Genomic DNA, 18,027 nt, shown 5'->3' with positions numbered 1-18,027 from the left:
TCGCCGAAGCAAACGCACACAAAACAAACAAAAACAAAAGTAAAAAGAACGACTTAAGCGAAGACGAGTCGAGAACAACAAACAGCGATAGCCGACGTCGTCGTCGGCGTCGGCAACAATCTAATCATTAATTATTGGTGTGCAGGGGGTTATCGAAATTAGGTAATCGAAATACATTGAAATATATATTTTATTCCTATTGCGTGTTACAATGGAAACTGAAATTCTTTTCTGTCTCTCTGCAATGATCGCGTCTAATAATCATTTGCATATTTACACATACACATATGTAAATTTGTGTGTTTGTATATTTTTTATTATTCACAGTCTCTCAATAGTTTCGATGGCAAAGGCCAACTGGCCGAAATTGTACGTTAATTAAAAAATTCTTTTAATTTAATGCTGAATGACTGCCAAACAAGTTTGTACTTCCTATTCTAATGTCTGTGTTTTTTTTTTTTTAGAAGTGTAAATTTTAAATAATCAATGGCTTCAATATTACCCTGGAACTTGCCATTTCACATTTACTTGACCTTCGTCCAAGTGATAGATTATATTCTTTGAATTTCACAAGATGTTCTAATGTATTTTTTGCATGTTTCTTTGTTGTGTTTTCTTTCTATCATTTTTTTTATTTATTTTTTTCTGGTTCTCACACATAAAATATGACAATTTCTTGAACAAAATTGATGACTTAATATCGCGCCATTTATTGCCTTACTTTACAACTTTGTCTTCTTTTGATGAGCTAACAAATTAAACTAAAGCAACGTGAATTCTTCCATTGTTTTTGAGTCTCTTCAAATTAGAAACATATATAATTAGTGAATATTGTTGAGAACAAAAACATATTAATAGTTCCACTCGATGATTTTCAGGTAGAAGTAGAAAAGTGTATTCACAAGTTATAGTTATAATTAGAATTGAGAAAAACTTATTGCCTTGGGTCAGTTCTTTTATATTTAAACTACGCCCACATATTGCACATAATAAAAAAAAGCAATGTTGCTTAACAATTGGTGACAATAAAAACAAAATTTATATTTTTGACAACCATTGTTTGCTAATTATTCGTCTAATTCAATTAACATGCAGAGAATATATTATGCGATCGCCTGAATAGCAATTTTTAGTATTAAAAAAAAAAAAAAAAAAAAAAATGTTATGAAATCTTTTGTGTCGTCACCATTTCCTCTGGTTAATGGATTATGGTTTATGGAGACAATTGTTTATGCCGAAATTGGCGGTCATTAAAAGCCATTCGAGACCTAAATACTAATGAAATTTCTCCAAAACAGGCAAATAGTTCTATGTGGATTATTTTTTCAGTTTTGTTTTATAATATTTTAATTTTATTTATTCTAAACAGACTTTATTTCACTTTCAATATCCAGTAACTAAATACACGATGCAAGTCACGTCGCCATTAAGGAATTATGTATATATATAAATCGATTTGTATATAGTCTGTATATATGCCTGTATATAAACACTCGAGGTAAATGTAAACATTCTATTATTTATTGTTGTTTCACTGGACATGCCGTTGACTAGCCGGAATTTCAAAGCACATGGCAAATATGTATAAACGCATATAAATAAAACCAAAATGTAACAAAAAACACCTCACAAAATCTAATACGAAATTTGCTTTATGTATCTTTATCGCTTTGGCAGATGCTAGCATCGCGCATGTTATTTGTTATTTGTTATTTGCTGTTCGTAATTACCTTTGTTGAAATAAACTCTCTTTGCAGAGGAGCACAAGCAGCAGCAGCCAAAATGCAAATGAAATGAGCAAAATACTACACCAAAAAAAAAACACAAAAACTGACAGATGTCTCCCCAGAGAGTGTGAGAGAGAGAGAGAGAAAGAGAGTGGGAGCCCGAGAGCGCTGAATGGAGCAGAGAGTTTGGATAGCGTTTTGTCTAACCAAATTTTCAGTCATATTCAGCGCGAGAGTCACACAGATCACAGGCAGCTGAAGCGGAGCGTAACACATGCTCTCAGCGGGCAGTTTTAGCCAGTTGATATTGGCCCGTTGGAATGGCAAGATAAATGCGAAGCTGCGGAGAGCAATCCAAAACAAAGATAAGAGCACAAATAGTGTGTGGAAAAAACAATAGGCAAATGTTATTAGATAATAATGGACGCAGAACAGCAACCAGATCGAACAAGCAACAAATGTGACAGCGACAAATGCCAGAAAATAAAGAGATTTGTTATCATCGGATTACTGATCACCATTGGCATTTTGAGTTGGCATTTCTATGGTGCGTATCAAGCGACACACACACACAAATAATCACTAATAGAAACTTACACACATTCACAGAGTATTTCCATAGCAAGCCACTGCCCAAAACGCCAGACGATGTGCTGAATTTGTCACAGGCGCTCTTCGATGAGGAAGCGATCACCAATCCGTATCTCTACAAAGTGAATCTCCAAGGCAAGACTAAATCTGGAGCTCACGATGATCGGGCATCCCAGCCGTAAGTAGCTGGATTAGCATATGCCCTCTTCAGCTATTTGTATTCACATTTATATTTGTCAGTCTGTTTGAGCTGCACAACGATCTGCTCGTGCAACACAGCAACTCGACAACGGCTCTCTTGCAGCGCCTCTTCAACAACTATGAGCTGGATGTCGCCGTCCCAGATCACATTACACCGGAGCACGAACAGGAGCAACTCGAGTTTCTGCGTGCCGTGATGAATACACGTGTCATGAAACTTTCAATGCTATTCCTGGTCAAAAGAGGTGAGCTGAGCAGCCAAGCATTGAAATAAGTTTGAAACAGGTTTTATACACTCTACATAATTCACAGATGATATGAATTTTAATAGAAATTCTTAGCTCTGAATTAGCTAAGCCTATCAATGAGATGAGGAGTGTAGTATTTAGATTCTCAAACGAATCAACCATGTCTATCTAAGCATCTTTCAACATATTTATGAATGTGTATCTCTCTCATAGCAATTCAACAAAGAACATTTATATAACATTTTCTAGAATGATCCACATAATCACTTATTGATAATTTTCAACCATTTTAACTTTTTTGTCTAGTTTCTCAATGATTTTTTCAGTTTTTTTTTAAGACAAAATTGGAAAAGTTTGCTTACTAAAAAGCACCTGATTGGTTTTGTTTAATAGCATTGTGATAAAATTACCACTTTAAGAATATTAAAAATGAATCTAGTAATATTCAATTGTGATTTTTTGTCTAGTTTATCGCAGATATTCGTTGAGTAAATTTGGATATTTTATCTTAAGATGCATTTTAGCATTTTGAAAATAATAAGAATGAATCCAGTAGTATTATTATATCTTTTAATAACATATCTAGATATTGCTCAAAATTATTCAAACATGTGTTTTACACTTGTGCTCACTAAATGCTCTCCTTCTGCTGAAAGGCATCGTGACTGGCGACTATGATGCACAGCTCAAGTTGCTGCAGGAGCTCTGGTTCACACCGTATTCACGGGGAAGAGGTATTGTGGGCAGTTCCAGCTTCGAGCATGTGTTTATGGCTGAGCTGCGGGATCAAAAGGTGCTCGGCATGCACAATTGGCTGTACTTTGCCGAGCAGGAGCAGCAGGGCCATGTGGACTACAAGGGCTGGATGAATCGCGTGGACACGGGCCGGGTAAAAAAAATTAAAGATGAGAAAAATATTCTGCCTGCAAAATTTTAATATTTTATACACTTGCAGCATCTGCAATTTGCACTGGCTTTTCGCATGAGTTTCTATGGCATATCGAAACCCTTCAATGGCTTCCTAGTGGGCACCTCACCGGAGCTGGAGATGAGCCTATACACGGTATGCTTTCTGGTCAACGCCGAGAAGGAGCCATGCGAAATACAGCTGGGCGAGGCCAGACTCTCCATTATATCGCATGTCTGGCAATGGAAGGGCAAGCGACTGATAGCATCCAGTTATATTGAATTGCACAATGATTAATTACTCACCGAAGTCCCCCAATAATTGAGACAATTCTGCTGAATGTTGAAAGTAAAAAAGAAACCAGTATTTCAATCAATATTCCAATCACAGCGCTGTAACTCAACTCTAGCTTGCCTAGAAGTAATTACAACGATCCATACTTGTATTTTTAAATTGCACATTTTGTTAGACCTTCATAGATCTGAAGCACATTGTTAAAGTGTTAAAGTAATATTTTGTGAATATTAAATGGGCTGTTGTTGTCGGCTTAAGTGCGTGCCAACTTCAATTTCTGTGGCTGTCAGTCATTTTGCTCGCTTTCGGCCAAGTTCAGCTCGAGTTGAGCGTTTTTGACAGCTTTGCATGGTATTAAGACGTTTGCCGTTATATCATCCACTTGCTTATTAGTTTTAACGTTTATGTTTATCGATTGCCTGCAGAAGAGTCTTGTGACCTCTAAGGTTTTACTTGTCATTGAAACTTAATACCTTTTTTTATCTACAACGAACAAAAGCAATTTGCTATTAAATAATTAAGCATTATTTATAACGCCAAACATTGTCAGGCACTTTTCAACATTGATTAATTGAATTATAATTGAAATTGTTTACGACTTTTTATTTTCGCTTGCCAGCTAAAATGAGTGGAATCAAAGACTATAGACACACCTATCTATATCTCTAAAGTCTTTACTAGAATCCAGTTATGTTCAATCTCCAAAATCGGTCAATTTTGATTGGGTCAAAAATTAATATCTGAAATATCTAAATAATTTCCAAATTATTTTTTTTTAATTTTCTGCATTGTCTCAGGTTTGGTTAGTCAAATAAAAAGTGTTTGTTAAAACTTAAAAATATATAGAATTGTCATAAATATAAGAAATAAATATTTTAATTTAATCTGTATGTTTAAGAAACTACAACTTTAACAGTATGTTCATAAATATGTTGAATAAATTCTATAACTTTAACATTATATTCACAGATATATTTCATTCATATAAGTCGCAATTTCATTTAAAAAAAAAAACACACAGTTTGTTGAATGAGTTATTTTTGAGTTTATATTGCATCTCAAATTTTATTAAATTACAAAAACGATAATATCAAATATTGGTTATTTGTAGAAAAAATGCCAATCCGAAACATATGAGTATAATATTTATGATGGAAGTCTCCCTAATGGAGTAAGTTGGACTAGCAACTGGAAAACTTGTGCTTAACTACAACTAGTCCGTCACGTTGGTCACACTCAATGATCAACCCGCTGCTGCTGTTCCTGCTTCTGTTCAGCTTGTAATATGATCGTCTCGTTGAGGTCCTGGTGCACCACAGCTGGCGCACTTGCTCGCCGCACTGTGACAATGGTGGTGTGTGCTGGCGATAGACTGGCATCCGAGTCGTCCACCTGCAGGATATACGTTTCACTCAAGCCATCACAGGTGGCATCATCGTCGAGATTGGAGGCATCGCTGGAGCGCATCAGGCTGGGACTGCTAATGCCAAACTCCAACTGCAGCGGATCGAGGGGCGTGAGCTCCGTGGACTCAGGACTCCAGCTACTTCTTGCCGGCAACTGCCGTGGCAGACTGTTGTGGCAGAGCGGATCGGCTGCCGGCGATGTTGCCACCTGCAGCTGCTGGCCCCACAGCTCCGCTGCTCGGGCGCGATTGTGGTCGGCTCGCTGCTGTTGCTGCTGCTGCTGCTGTTGGGGCTGTTGTTGCTGCTGCTGCTGCTGCTGCTGCACCTGCTGGCGTTGTCGTCGTCGTCGGTGTGGCTGCTGTCGTCGGTGGTGGCGATCGATTGTAGTCCGCTGTGGACTGATATGGCTGCTGGCTGTTGGCTGTGGCTGCGTCTGGCGCGGCATCATACTGATATCCGGACTGTGCATAGTCCGCCCCGCTGTAATCGTAGCCGGCATTGGCATCATAGCCATACTGCTGGCCATCGCCATACGGCTGCTGGGCATAGGCGCTCGGATCGTAGGCACTGGCATCGTACTGCTGCTGATCGTAGGCGCTGTAATCGGTGTTGTAGGCGGCCAGGTTTGCGCTGTCGGCATTCGAGATGCTGCCATCGCCAAGGGGTTGTTGCTGCTGCTGCTGTTGTTGTTGTTCGGGCTCTGCATTGCTGTAGCGTCGCTGTTGCTGTTGCTGTTGCTGCTGTTCGGTTTGTTCACGTTCACGATCACGTTTCTCCCGCTGCTCCCGCAACTGTTGCAGTTCCCGATCTCGCTCCTCGCGTTCACGTTCGCGTTGTCGCTCCCGTTGCTGTTGTTGTTGTTGCTCCAGCTCTTGTTGTTGCTGCTGCTGCTGTTGCTGTTGCTTTTCGCCCATGCCAAGGTTGTCCTTGAGATTTTCGTCATCGTTATCGTTGAGTCCGTAGCCGTTGTCATTGCTGATGCTGCTCTTGCGCGCTGCTGCAGCTGCGCCAGCAATTGTGTTGCTGTTGCTGCTGTCGATGGCTGCTCCTGCTGCTGCTGTTGCTGCTGTTGTTGCTGCTGCTGCTGTTGCATCGTAGCCGTAGTCGTCGTCAGCGTTGTTGTGTAGTTGTTGTGGGGTGCTTTGTATGGGTTCAATTGTTGTGCCATATGTGGACGGCTGGTAATCGTATGCGGCTGTAGTAGTCACAGAAATTTTGATTAGTGTTTGCGAGCCAATTCAGTGCAAGTTTCTTGTTGTTGCTGTTGTTGTTTATTGTGTAGGTATGTAGATATTTTGTATTATATATATATATGTTTATCTATATATGTAACTGTTTAGCTAAGCTATTGATGCAGCTTCCAAGTCGCAAGACGCTGTTGCACGCACTGTCGCCGGACCAGGCTCAACCGCTATGAGTATCAATGAAGGCAATTAGATACACAGTACAACCTTTTGGCTTAAATTCAAAACCTTTTCATGGTGCAATACACAGAATGTAAATCACTTAAAATGCATAATGGCATTCACAATTATTAACAAAAAAAAATAAGCTAAAGATTAATAGTTGTAAAAAGCCAACTCCAATTTTCAAATGTCAAAAATTGTTGAATGTTGGCTAAATGAAAATGGTAATCAAAGCCAAGTCTTTTGTTTATGAAACTCTGAGTATTTTTATAATTGGCTTGGTAATTAAACATAGGGGCTTAAAAATTTAAACATTTAATAATTCATTTTCATTTTTCTTATTTTCATTTTTCTGTTTGTAATTTTTATTGAAACAAATTAATAATTCTTATAAATAACTGAAAAACTAACTTTGAATTGCACAAAAATTTAAGAAATTAAGTGAAAGCACAATATATTATTGAGAGAGAGAGAATTATGTTTAGTTGATCTACATATGTGTATTTATGTATGTAAATATGTATACATGCTGCTGATGGACTCTATTGAGTTGCAAGTTCAAGATTTACCTTTGCCGGCGCCTAAGCTAGTATAATCATGTGGGGTGGTATCTAATTTACTCATATGCTCTTCATTGCTCAACATGCGATTAGACAAATACTCTAGATTCGATTGTAAAGCAGATATTTCCTCTCTAATGCGACAGCCGATAGCAGTAGAATGCGAAAGACAGTTAGAAAGAGACAGAGAGAGAGAGAGAAAGAGAGAGAGAGAGAGAGAGGAAGAGAAAGACAAAGAGAAAAAAAGTTGGTTAGTCAAATACAAATTCTTCAATCACATTTACCTGTGAGGGTTGCAATTTGTGCATTTTTGGTGAGAAAATGCAATCATCGTTTGCTGTTGCCTCCTCGGAGCTAATCTCATTAGCGCTATTGCCATTATGAACTAATTGTGACTTGTATTTTGACCAAATTTGCCTCAAACGTGCCATAAGCTGTTCATTCGTAGCACGAAGTTGCTGTTTGTCGTGACTGCGAAAATTCAGTTAACAAATTGAAATATAAATAAAAATTCTAATTAAATTATAAATAACAATATTTCGATCAGCAATTACAACTTTAAGTTTTAACAATCGATGCTTCGGATATTCTGTAGTCAAATACTTATAAATATTCTTTTCTTTAATGAGAGTCTTATTCAAGTTTAAAATTCTAAGCCTCAAATATCATATTATTGAATATTTTGTTAAAAATTAATCGTAAAATGAGTTCAACCTTTTTAGTCAGAAGTTCACAGTTCTCGTTCTTGGAGAGATAATTAAATATACTCGACTAATTATTTCTATATATTATGTAACTTTGATATTCTTTATAGTGTATCGATGGATTGAATATTTTTTAAACATTAAATCATATTTTCAACTAACTCTTGTTCACAGATCTCCTTCTTGGTTGATAGTCGTATTTAACTATTCTTTTACGGTAAAATCATATAGTTTTATAGAACACCTTAGTTGTAGAAATGATCTGATAAATAAGTTATTAAAAATCTAAAAAGTTTGTAACTTCAGATCAGATTCAACTTCAAGGCCCAGCTTTCGATCAAAACCAAAAAAATATACTATGCCTTTTTCCCTTAAAAAGACAAGTTGCAAATGTAAACATATAAATAAAATATACCATATAGAAATAACGTCAATTAATCTGTACGATTATTCAATTCAATTCAATTAGCTACACCATAATTTACCATAGTTAAAATAAAAATAATTTGTGTACTTCTTCATCTATGAAAATTGAAATCTAATTGGGATGCTGTTTGCTAAAATGTTCGTTCGTGATTGTGTATTATTATAATTATTATTATTTTTGGTATAATAACGTTATCAAAGTTTGGTGGCCTGCTCCTCCTGGTCGTCATCGTCATCATCAGCCACATCCTCGAGCCGGGCCAGTTGCTCATCGATTTGAGCCAATTCTGGCGTTGTGTCCTTCACAAAAGTCTCGTTCAGAGCATGAGCCACTTCGTCCAGTTCTTTCACGAATGTCTCATTGAGTGCATTAACTTTTGGCTTTGACTGTTTGGGCACCAGACGCACATTGACATCCACTTTGACAGGGGGGCGTGGCTTCTTGTGGCAGCCATCTCGCTGCAACAGTTGCTCAAAGTAGAGTTGCGGCTTAATGCTGGCAGTCAGTGCATTGCTCTGGCGACCTTTGCATGTTGTTGTTGCTGCTGTTGTTGCTGCTCCTGTTGCTGTGGCTGTTGCTGTTGTCTCAGCGTCCACCGTCAAATGCGTTGTTTGACATGGGGGCTGACAGCTATTGGCACTGCTACTGATGGTCTGATTCAAAACCAGATGCTGTTGCAGCCAAGGCAACAGCTCCGTTTTGCATGGATGACAGCAACTAGTTGTTGCTGCTGCTGTTGATGTTGATGTAGATGTTGGTGCAGTGCGATATTGTTGCTGTTGGTGTTGTTCGTGGTGTGTGTCTAGGGTGAATTCATGCGCGTGACAATGCATGCTCTTGCTGTGCGTGGTTTGTGTACGCGCTAATGCTGTTGTTGTTGTTTGTTTTCCGCTGCTGCGATGGCGTTGATTGCTGCCGTTGCTGCTGTGGCTGCCGCCGTTACTGCTGCTGTTGCTGCAACATGCAGTGCGCTGTCGCATTGCTGGCCTCGTATAAACGTGTTCATGCTCGTGCTTGTGTCTCATAAAACTGGGGCAAAAACATTTCGGCTTGGCACCCATTGATGATGTTGTTGTTGTTGTTGTTCCTGTTGTTGTTGGTGTTGCTGTCGTTGTTGTTGCAGTTGTTGTCTCTGTATTGTGGTTGTTTGCTCTGTGCTTTTTGTAGCTTGTGAATTTTGGCAAGGGTGGCATTTTAGCCAACTCCTCAGCCAAACGCGCATTGCTTTTAATTATGTTCTGCAGTATCTCATCACCATTGTCGACAACATCAGCAGCAACATAATCAACATTGCCAACATCAGCAACATTATCTAGAATACCCAATTCAGGCAGCAAAGTGAACGCGTTTGCGCTTTCGTTTGTTGCTGCAGTCGCCGCCGCTGCTGCTGCTGCTGCTGCTGTTGTTGTTGGTGGTGCAGCTGTTGTTGTTGTTGTTATTGGCATCGTTTGTATGGCCATAGGCTCGTTTAATGCTGTTGTTGTTGTTATTGTTGGCATCGGAAAGTCGCACACTGGTTCTACATTTAATAAATTTTTCAGGCAGGCAGGCGAGCAGCACAAGGGGGAGGGAGGAGGGGAGGTTTGAAGAAGTACAGCGTGTTAATCCAGTGTCAAAAGCACGTTTAGTTGTTTGTTGTTCTTGTTGTTGTCGTACTTATTTTTTTTTTTTTGTGGTTTACGGTTTAAAATATAAAAATAAATTGCACTGCGTGTTGGCAAAATGTATTATGTAAAATCAATTGATTGAGGCTGGCCTTGAATTTCATATTGCGTTGTGTTTCAATTTTCATATGATGTGATTTGAGTTGCTCTCTAAAAAATGGGTGATCATATTTCATATTGATTAAACTAACCAAACTCGAACTCGAACAGTTGCACAAAACTAGATTGCAATTTGTGCAGGATTGCAGAATTATTGAATACAAAATAGAGAATGTTTGTAGTTGAAAGATGCTGGTAATAATTACTTGTGCTTATAGGTTGTATCCTCTAATTTGCCGGTTAACGTTTTGCACTCATTCGTCAGTTTATCCATGAGTTGCTTCTGAGACGTTATCATTTCTTCGAGCTCATTTACCGTTTCCGCTACAAAGAGTAGACAGACAGACAAATTGTTGTGGGTTATTAGAGTGGATTGCAGGTGCGATATGCATATATAATATATTGTATCTTTATGGCAAGACAACAAACTCATGGATAAACTATTGACGTTTGCTTTCTTATCGAATGTAGTATATCGGATATTCAAGACCACTCAAATTTTCGGTATATTCAATTTTCAAAACAGATTCCACTCACACACACAAACACGCACACACAATATGAAAATCAATAGCTTAACCAGAGTTCAGAGAAATTGATAAGATAACAAATAATGAGAGTGCTCAGAAAAAATAGTCGTTTAAGTTGACGAACTTTCTAAATAAGTGTGTCAAAGTGATTGATTGACTAAATAAAAGATACAACTACAACCACATACCATGCTTATCCTGCATCTCGGAAATGCGTTTGTCCAAATCTTTTTTGGTGGGTCGAATTTCGTTCTTCAGCTCACCGTAAGCCAACTGGAAATATTAGTTAAATAATTACATTTCTGTACAACTTTAGTTTCATTACTTTAAGCTAAGAATCACTTGAAAAATATGAAATAAATTTAAAAAAGAATTAGGAAAATTGGAAAAGAATTATACTTTATAGAATGATTCGCAAATAAGAATTCAATTTCTATTTGCATCTCTGCCGAACTGAGATTACCTCCTTCTCCAGATTGGCAATCTCATCGTTCAAACGCAAAACCTCTCGCTTCGAGTGGAGTATATCGGCATCACCACGATCCAGACGCTGGCGCAGAGAGTTAATCTCTGCCGTTAAGCGAGCTGCCTCCGTTTTGGTTTCGCGTGCCGCCCGATCCAGCTGCAGTCGCAGCGCGGTAATCTCTTGCTCCAGAGACTGCTTCTCGGCGTTCGCCTGCGCCATGTCTGCGAGGAATGTGGCGCGATTTCCGCGCAACTCCATCTTGAGCTCCTCGATTTGGGAATTTCGGTTAGCCACATCGCGTTTCAGATCGGTCTCATAGCGCTTCTGGCGCTCCAATTCCAGCTGCAGCTTGGCCACCTGCTCCCACTGACTACTCAGATCGCCGCCCAGCTGATCCACTTGGCTATTATACCGCCGTTCCGCACTTGCTCGCTCATCGGCCAAGCGGCGCGCCATCTCATGCTGCAGTTCCCGGACCCGCTCGTGCTGCCGGTCAAGCTCATCCCGCAGGTGACGCACCTCCAACTGAAATGAGGTCAAAATTTTTATGGATTGAGTTAATCAAGTGAGTCATAAGTCAAAAATATAGGTATAAAGTCATGACAAGAGCTTGGCAAGAATCCAAGTACGAATATCTGACTTTTTCCAGTGTACATGGCACATTGTGCTGAGCTTATATCATACTTTTAGTTAGCTAAAAGTTGCAGCGGAACTTACCTCCGCCTGGGAGCGTTCCATCTGAACCAGGTCACTGATGTAGCGCTTGGAGCAGTTGGCGCTATTATGATTCAGAGACTTCGCCTCGTCGAGCATGCGTTGCAGTTGGCGCACCGATTCCTCGAGACTGGTTTTCTCCTGTTGCAGCAGTTCCAGCTGTTTGCGATGAGTCTCGCAGTTGACGCTGCCCAAAAGGGCCACGGCGCTACGAGGATCGGTGTGGGCCTGCTTCCGTTTGAGCTCCTCATTCTCGGTGCGAACACGCTTCAGATCGATGTTGGCCTGCATCAGCTCCGCCTCCAGTTCACTGATGCGTGCCTCGTAGACAATGTTGGGGGCACTGGCGTACCGCGGAGATTGCACCTTAATGTTGCTCTTACGTGGCGTAGTTGGCGTCTTACGGCCGGCATAGAGCAGATGCTCATCGCTGTCCGAGGAGGGACTAGTGGTGGTCTGCACCATCGGCTTAATAGTGCCAGAGCCAGTACCAGTTCCAGTGCCATTGGCACCACCAAGGGCAGCAAGCTCAGTGCGAGCATTCTCCGTTAGATGCTCGTTCTCATTGATCACGTCCTTGACCTTGCCGAGCAAGTTGGTCAGCTCGTTGCGACAGTACTTGGACTCCTTCTCGAGCTGCTCAATGTAATCCTCCTGCTTCTCAATGAAACTGAAGATCTCGACAGGTGCCTGAACGCTGTCCGTGGGCAAAGGGGGAACTGGCACACTGCTGCTCGCATAGACCGAAGGATTCGTGGCCAGGTTCTCCTTGGAAACGGAGAGATAACCGGAATTGTAACTCTTCTTGGGGCGATAGGAGCTAATGCGCGACTTCTGGCTGGGCGACAAATACTTGGAAATGTCCGAGAAAACAGGTCGTTCAATGACCTACAAAGCAAATACATAAGCAATACAACAAACAAAAAAAAAAGAAAGAAAGAAAAGTGAGCTTAACCCACCGACAAATTATCCGAGAAATTATCGCCAGAGTCCTCGTTGAAGTTGCGCAAATAAGCCGACGGATTGCCAACCAATTTGGGCGTGGCCGTGTAGGAGTTGTCGGCCAGCATTACTTTCAAACGGCCAACTGCCTCGTTGTAGGCATAGTTAGTATAATCCATGGTCTTGCTCTTCTTACTGATGCCCTTCGAGGACTTCATCGAGAAATTTCTAAAGTCACCGAGCAATGAAAAACGCGAGAGTTGAGCACTTTACATCTATAATCGATCACATCCTACAATAGTTTTTACTCTGCTATGAAAGTAGTAAATAGAAAATAAAAAGTGTATCCCTAGAAAAGCGCACTGAGCGCGAGTTGGCCAGAAACTGAGGCTGCCTTTCTTTTTTCATTGGGGTGACAATTGCTGCACTTGTGCCACGGACTGTGAACTGGTTGCCGGGACAACGATTTGGCCAAAATACAAATGTGCTCAGTCCCTTAACCCTGCTGGGAATACACACACACACACACTCTAACAGTACTTTTGACCATGTGTACAAGCGTCATGGTTCAGTGGACTCGCAGAGTTTTTCTTTTTTATACCCTTAAACCATAAAATGGTCACACAAAGTTGGGCATGAGTATGTAACAGGCAGAAGGAAGCATCTTTGAGCCCATAAGGGATATCCATATATTCTTGATGAGCATCAAAAGGCAAGTCGATTTAACCTGATTATGATGTTTTAATACTACAATTCTATTAATATATCTGTAAGGGTATGCAATTTTCAACGTGCCTACTTCTCTTGTGATATATCTGCAGTTTAGTGGAGTATATCTATTTTGTCACCAATTTTGTGACGCTTTTAATATAGTTATTTCGATTTTGATTCAAAGCACATTTTTCATATAAACTTTATTTTATTTGTTATTCATTTTAATGTTTAACAAATATTTAAACCAATACATTTTTAGCTTCATATTTGTTTATTTAATGTGGCTAAAAGCAGTCCACAATTTGTATAAAAGATTATTGTTAATCGCAACAATAAGAAAAATGTATTACTTCAAAAAATTTAACGAAAAGTAGAGCAACCATTTTTAATACTATTACGTGTAGGGTGTTTAAAATTCGATAAGCAGGAGCTGTACTGCATTATTTATGGGGTTGTTGTTTAATCTATGCTTTGTCAGGTAGGTATTAATATTAAATATATATAAGACTTTGGTATTTAATTAATAACTGCATTTTAATACCCAAAACAGGTTGGTTAGTTTGATTTTTGTAACGAGGGCTCAAATTTTATGCTTTATTTATTGACGATATAATCAGTCTTAGCGGCTCACAATTGACCTTTAGTTGATACTGCTTTAAAATAAATAGTTTTAATACTTTTGATAACATGCCAGAGTGATGTTGCAAAAATATTTCGCAATTTTTGATTCACAACTAAACAAACATGGGCATGCCAAGTTTAATGCCTCTAGATTGGAGGCTTAATAAATAGTGAAAAAAATCGTATTTTTGCGAATATGTTGATAAATATTACTATTTAATACTTTATGAAATATCGAAAATAAAAATAGCAATCAATAATACAATAATGAACAGGTTTAAATTCTACAATGCAGCCTTCTATTAAATATGTATACAAGAAGTCATATTTAAATTCATTCAAGTAAATTAATCTATTGAATGCATGTTCAAAATAAATTCCGGCTGTTCATTGAAAGAGTATTTATTTATTCTTAATTTAATTTGTCTATTTATATTTATAATATAGACTAAAAACAGTCCATAAATTTAAAAATGTTTTTTCGGAATGCTTTTAAGATAAGTTAACTTATGGTCTTAGTCTATAAGTTAGCTTTATTTAAAATAGGTGTAAGAAGACTAAATAATATATTTAGGAATATTAAAATGTTGTGATGCTCCAACATTTATTTAAAGTTATAGCAAAACCCATAAAACGAAAGCAGATCAGAAATTGTTAAGCATTAGTAACTATGTAAGATGGAAGGTAATAAGTTAGAAAGATACAGAGATAAAGAGTGTGAGCGATAAAAGGAAGGGATAGGAAAGTCTGTTAATTAAAACACAACATTTACAATTTTCTGGAATTTGCCAACAACAAACTGTTATTTTGATTTCCCTACGATTCTAATAATAATTTATTTCATTGTGTTGCATACTTTTAGAGGGTTTGACATATATAGAGACTAAACAGAATAATATTTAGATCAATTTGATATTGCCAACTGATCGAGATAACCTACCTCGATCGCCTCTTAATCCGTCCGCCTGCGCTGCTGAGGCTACAGATGCTCTCCCTGTCGGAGTATCCGGATGGACGACTCTGCGCAAGATTACGCAAGTTCTCGCTTGTCAGCAGCGATGTCAAGTTATGTGGATTGCTGTTGCCGACACTCTGCGGTTGGGCCTGTGAATGAGCGCGAGTACTTTTCAAGTTGTACAAAGGAGCGCTGTACTTGTGGAAATTTTCAGTTTTCATTTTACACAAAACGGCGTGGCCAACATAGGGTTACAAAGGAAACACCAGCAACACAGCAACACAGTAATAACAGCAACAACAGCAACAGCAGCAATAACAATAGCAAAAACTAGTTTTTAAGTGGGGCGAGTCTTGAAAAACTTTCGTTGCGATTTGTGTTCAGCATGCAAGGATAAGTGGGGAAAGCACTTGTGGTATGCACTTCCTTCCGTTTAGCGGTTATGCTTTAATTGTTTCTTTGAGCAACCGTCAGGATGCGGTTAAGAAGCGAACGCGAACGGGACGACAGGACGACAGGACGACAGGACGATAGGACGACAGGACACTGAAACGCGTTGAAGTTTAACTGAAACGTCTGCTTTCGCAAGTCAAAGCTTTTATAGACTCGGCTTTACAAACACCATCCGTCGACTGCAACCCCAAAAGGCAGCAGAAACTTACAACAGCACACACATCCCTCCACCCCCTCCCTTCCACGGGTGCAGGGGATGTGCTTATGTATATAGTTTAGTGTGCTTTTAATGTGTTTGGTGCCATGACGTGCCCAGCCAGCGAAATTCCACAGCATAATGTTAACTTCTTTTGTGCGGCCAACAAAATTCGTATGCAAGTGTGCCCAGCGGCGTCCCTCGACTCTTTGTGATGGGGGCCAATGCATACACTCAGAGACAAAGCACTCACTTTACTCATCTTATTATTCAAAAAGTATCTTTAAGAAAACAGGATTTTTTTTTCTTAATTTCACATTACATTATACTAAATTCAAGGTTGTTTTGTGTAAGCCGCACTCAAACATTAGCTTTTTAGACATTAGTATTTTAAAATTTCATATAAACAAACATTTTAAATAGTTTAACAACTTACATCATATAATTCGAGAAAAATTACAATTTTATGGGTTCGAGATAACAGCTAACCTTTAAAATTGAAGTCGATAGAAGAATAATCGTTTGTATTTTAAACTTTTTATAATATTAATTATATTATCAATCTATAAATTCTATTATCAAGAAATATATTTTTCAACAATCGAAAAATAGCCTCTCTAATTTTGAGTAAATTTTTGCGCATATTTAAAAACTATTTCTAAAAGCAAAATTTACATTTTAGTTTGATTTTTTTCTGAGTGTACAAGCCAAGAGCCCCCTTGAGGCAGACGCCGCTGTTTGGCAATTTGGCGGTGCGTCTGTTTGATCGATAGTTGAAATGGTCGACGTTTGTCGCCACCAATGTATTGAAAGCACGCTCCGACATATTTGTGCCAATATTGGGTTGTAATTCCTATTTCTCTCTCTCTGTCTCTCCCTATCTCTGTCTCTGTCTCTGTTTACTTCAGCCTCACCGCCCCTCTTTCGGTTGTTCAACTCGCTCTAAACGGGGCCAAAACCGTTTATGTAAAGAAGAGCAATGCATATTTTTAGGGTTTATGCGAGTGGTTTATAAATACTCGTGAGTTGCCATTGACAGTTACACTTGCCACTGACTGCTTTATTTTGTATAATCAAAATATTGACAAGCCCGAAAGGAATCCGTTGCTAACCGCTAACAAATTAGTGCCTTCAACAATATTTATGTTTATGTTTCTGTTTATGACTGGCATTGTGAAGCTTAATAAATGATAGCGAAAATGGCAAGCGAAATCAAGGCTTTATATAACATTTAACAAGGTCAAATTTAATATATGCGAATATTTTGTATTTAACAGCTCAAACAAACTTTTTGAGGAGCCTCTTGTGGCTGAACTAGTAATTGGGCCAAAGGAGATAATTAAATTTGATATATGCAAATGTAACTTTATTAAAAGAAACCACATTAAAAATATATTATAAACATTAAGAAGTATTAGAAAGAATGGTGAACAGGTAAAAAAAATATTAAACAAATTAAGTTTATTGCATTTATTTGTATATTTTGAAACTGCAAACTGAGTGTTGATTGTATCCAGCATTCATTGAATAAAGATATAAATGAAACAAATAAAAATTAATAAAAGTACTTAATAAATTTTCACATATTCCAATTACAATATACTATAAACCATAATGGTTATCAATCAAAATAGATATTGAACACACTTTTTTCTTTTTATTCAGAATAAAATTATTTATTTTTCATAAAATCGATTTTTCACTTGTCAATAATTATTTATTTAATAGCAATAATAATAAGAAAAATGAATTATTAAGTCAAATTGGAATTGTTCAAAGAGAGCAACGAGTAAGATTAAGTTTAAAAAATGTAGTTGCCAATAACTATGTAGTTGATATGTTGCGCGGTGAAAACACAATAACCACGGAGGCAACAGACACATGTGGAAGCCTGGCGGGCTGACAACAATTGATCTAGAGATCGGAACAGTAACTTATGAGCAAATCACAGACATTTAATAGCTCAAATAACTCAGGCTCAGTGGCAGCTACCAAGAGGACAAATGCAGCCGAACCGAGTCCAACTACAAGTCAAAGACCAACTCCAAGACCAACTCCAACTCCAAGTCGGAGTCGGAGTCGGCAAGCCCAGCAAGCGAGCACATCGCTGTGCGTATGCAATCAATCAATGCAATCTCTGTTATCATGAATAATTTCCTAGGGGGCATATTTGGTGCGGTAATTGTGAGTGAGTGTGGAGAA

The 18,027-nt window shown here is 38.6% G+C and overlaps 2 protein-coding genes across 2 annotated transcripts; one reads left to right on the top strand and one right to left on the bottom strand.

Annotated features, from left to right (window-relative positions):
* Positions 1-1,986: 1,986 nt before the first annotated feature.
* LOC6567338 (poly(U)-specific endoribonuclease homolog) lies at positions 1,987-4,928 on the top strand. Its single transcript, XM_001994168.3, has 5 exons — positions 1,987-2,274; positions 2,337-2,496; positions 2,559-2,764; positions 3,424-3,656; positions 3,723-4,928. The coding sequence occupies exons 1-5, from the start codon at positions 2,148-2,150 to the stop codon at positions 3,969-3,971; spliced, it is 975 nt and encodes a 324-aa protein (XP_001994204.1). The 5' UTR covers positions 1,987-2,147; the 3' UTR covers positions 3,972-4,928.
* A 120-nt stretch (positions 4,929-5,048) lies between these two features.
* Positions 5,049-15,645, bottom strand: LOC6567431 (calponin homology domain-containing protein DDB_G0272472). Its single transcript, XM_032740287.2, has 9 exons — positions 15,162-15,645; positions 12,904-13,114; positions 11,948-12,832; positions 11,228-11,755; positions 10,953-11,037; positions 10,441-10,558; positions 7,350-7,474; positions 5,778-6,569; positions 5,049-5,725 (listed from the first exon to the last, which is right to left on the bottom strand). Exons 1-9 carry the CDS (start codon positions 15,395-15,397, stop codon positions 5,205-5,207), a joined length of 3,501 nt encoding a protein of 1,166 aa, XP_032596178.1. The 5' UTR covers positions 15,398-15,645; the 3' UTR covers positions 5,049-5,204.
* Positions 15,646-18,027: the final 2,382 nt, after the last annotated feature.

The sequence above is a fragment of the Drosophila grimshawi genome, unplaced genomic scaffold (genome assembly GCF_018153295.1).
Source record: "Drosophila grimshawi isolate 15287-2541.00 unplaced genomic scaffold, ASM1815329v1 contig_311, whole genome shotgun sequence".
NCBI lineage: Eukaryota > Metazoa > Arthropoda > Insecta > Diptera > Drosophilidae > Drosophila > Drosophila grimshawi.
The sequence above is the reverse complement of the archived record's forward strand: the minus strand, read 5'-3'. Positions and strand labels throughout refer to the sequence as shown.

Bases quoted from the DNA above. Each gene is read 5' to 3' on its own strand.
- LOC6567338 (XM_001994168.3), top strand. From the start codon at position 2,148: ATGGACGCAGAACAGCAACCAGATCGAACAAGCAACAAATGTGACAGC. The intron at 2,497-2,558 runs GTAAGTAGCTGG...TATATTTGTCAG, and splicing joins GATGATCGGGCATCCCAGCC to TCTGTTTGAGCTGCACAACG. The intron at 2,765-3,423 runs GTGAGCTGAGCA...TTCTGCTGAAAG, and splicing joins GCTATTCCTGGTCAAAAGAG to GCATCGTGACTGGCGACTAT.
- LOC6567431 (XM_032740287.2), bottom strand. From the start codon at position 15,397: ATGAAAACTGAAAATTTCCACAAGTACAGCGCTCCTTTGTACAACTTG. The intron at 10,559-10,952 runs GTATGTGGTTGT...TACTCTTTGTAG, and splicing joins CGAGATGCAGGATAAGCATG to CGGAAACGGTAAATGAGCTC. The intron at 7,475-10,440 runs GTAATTATTACC...CTGTCGCATTAG, and splicing joins GATACAACCTATAAGCACAA to AGAGGAAATATCTGCTTTAC.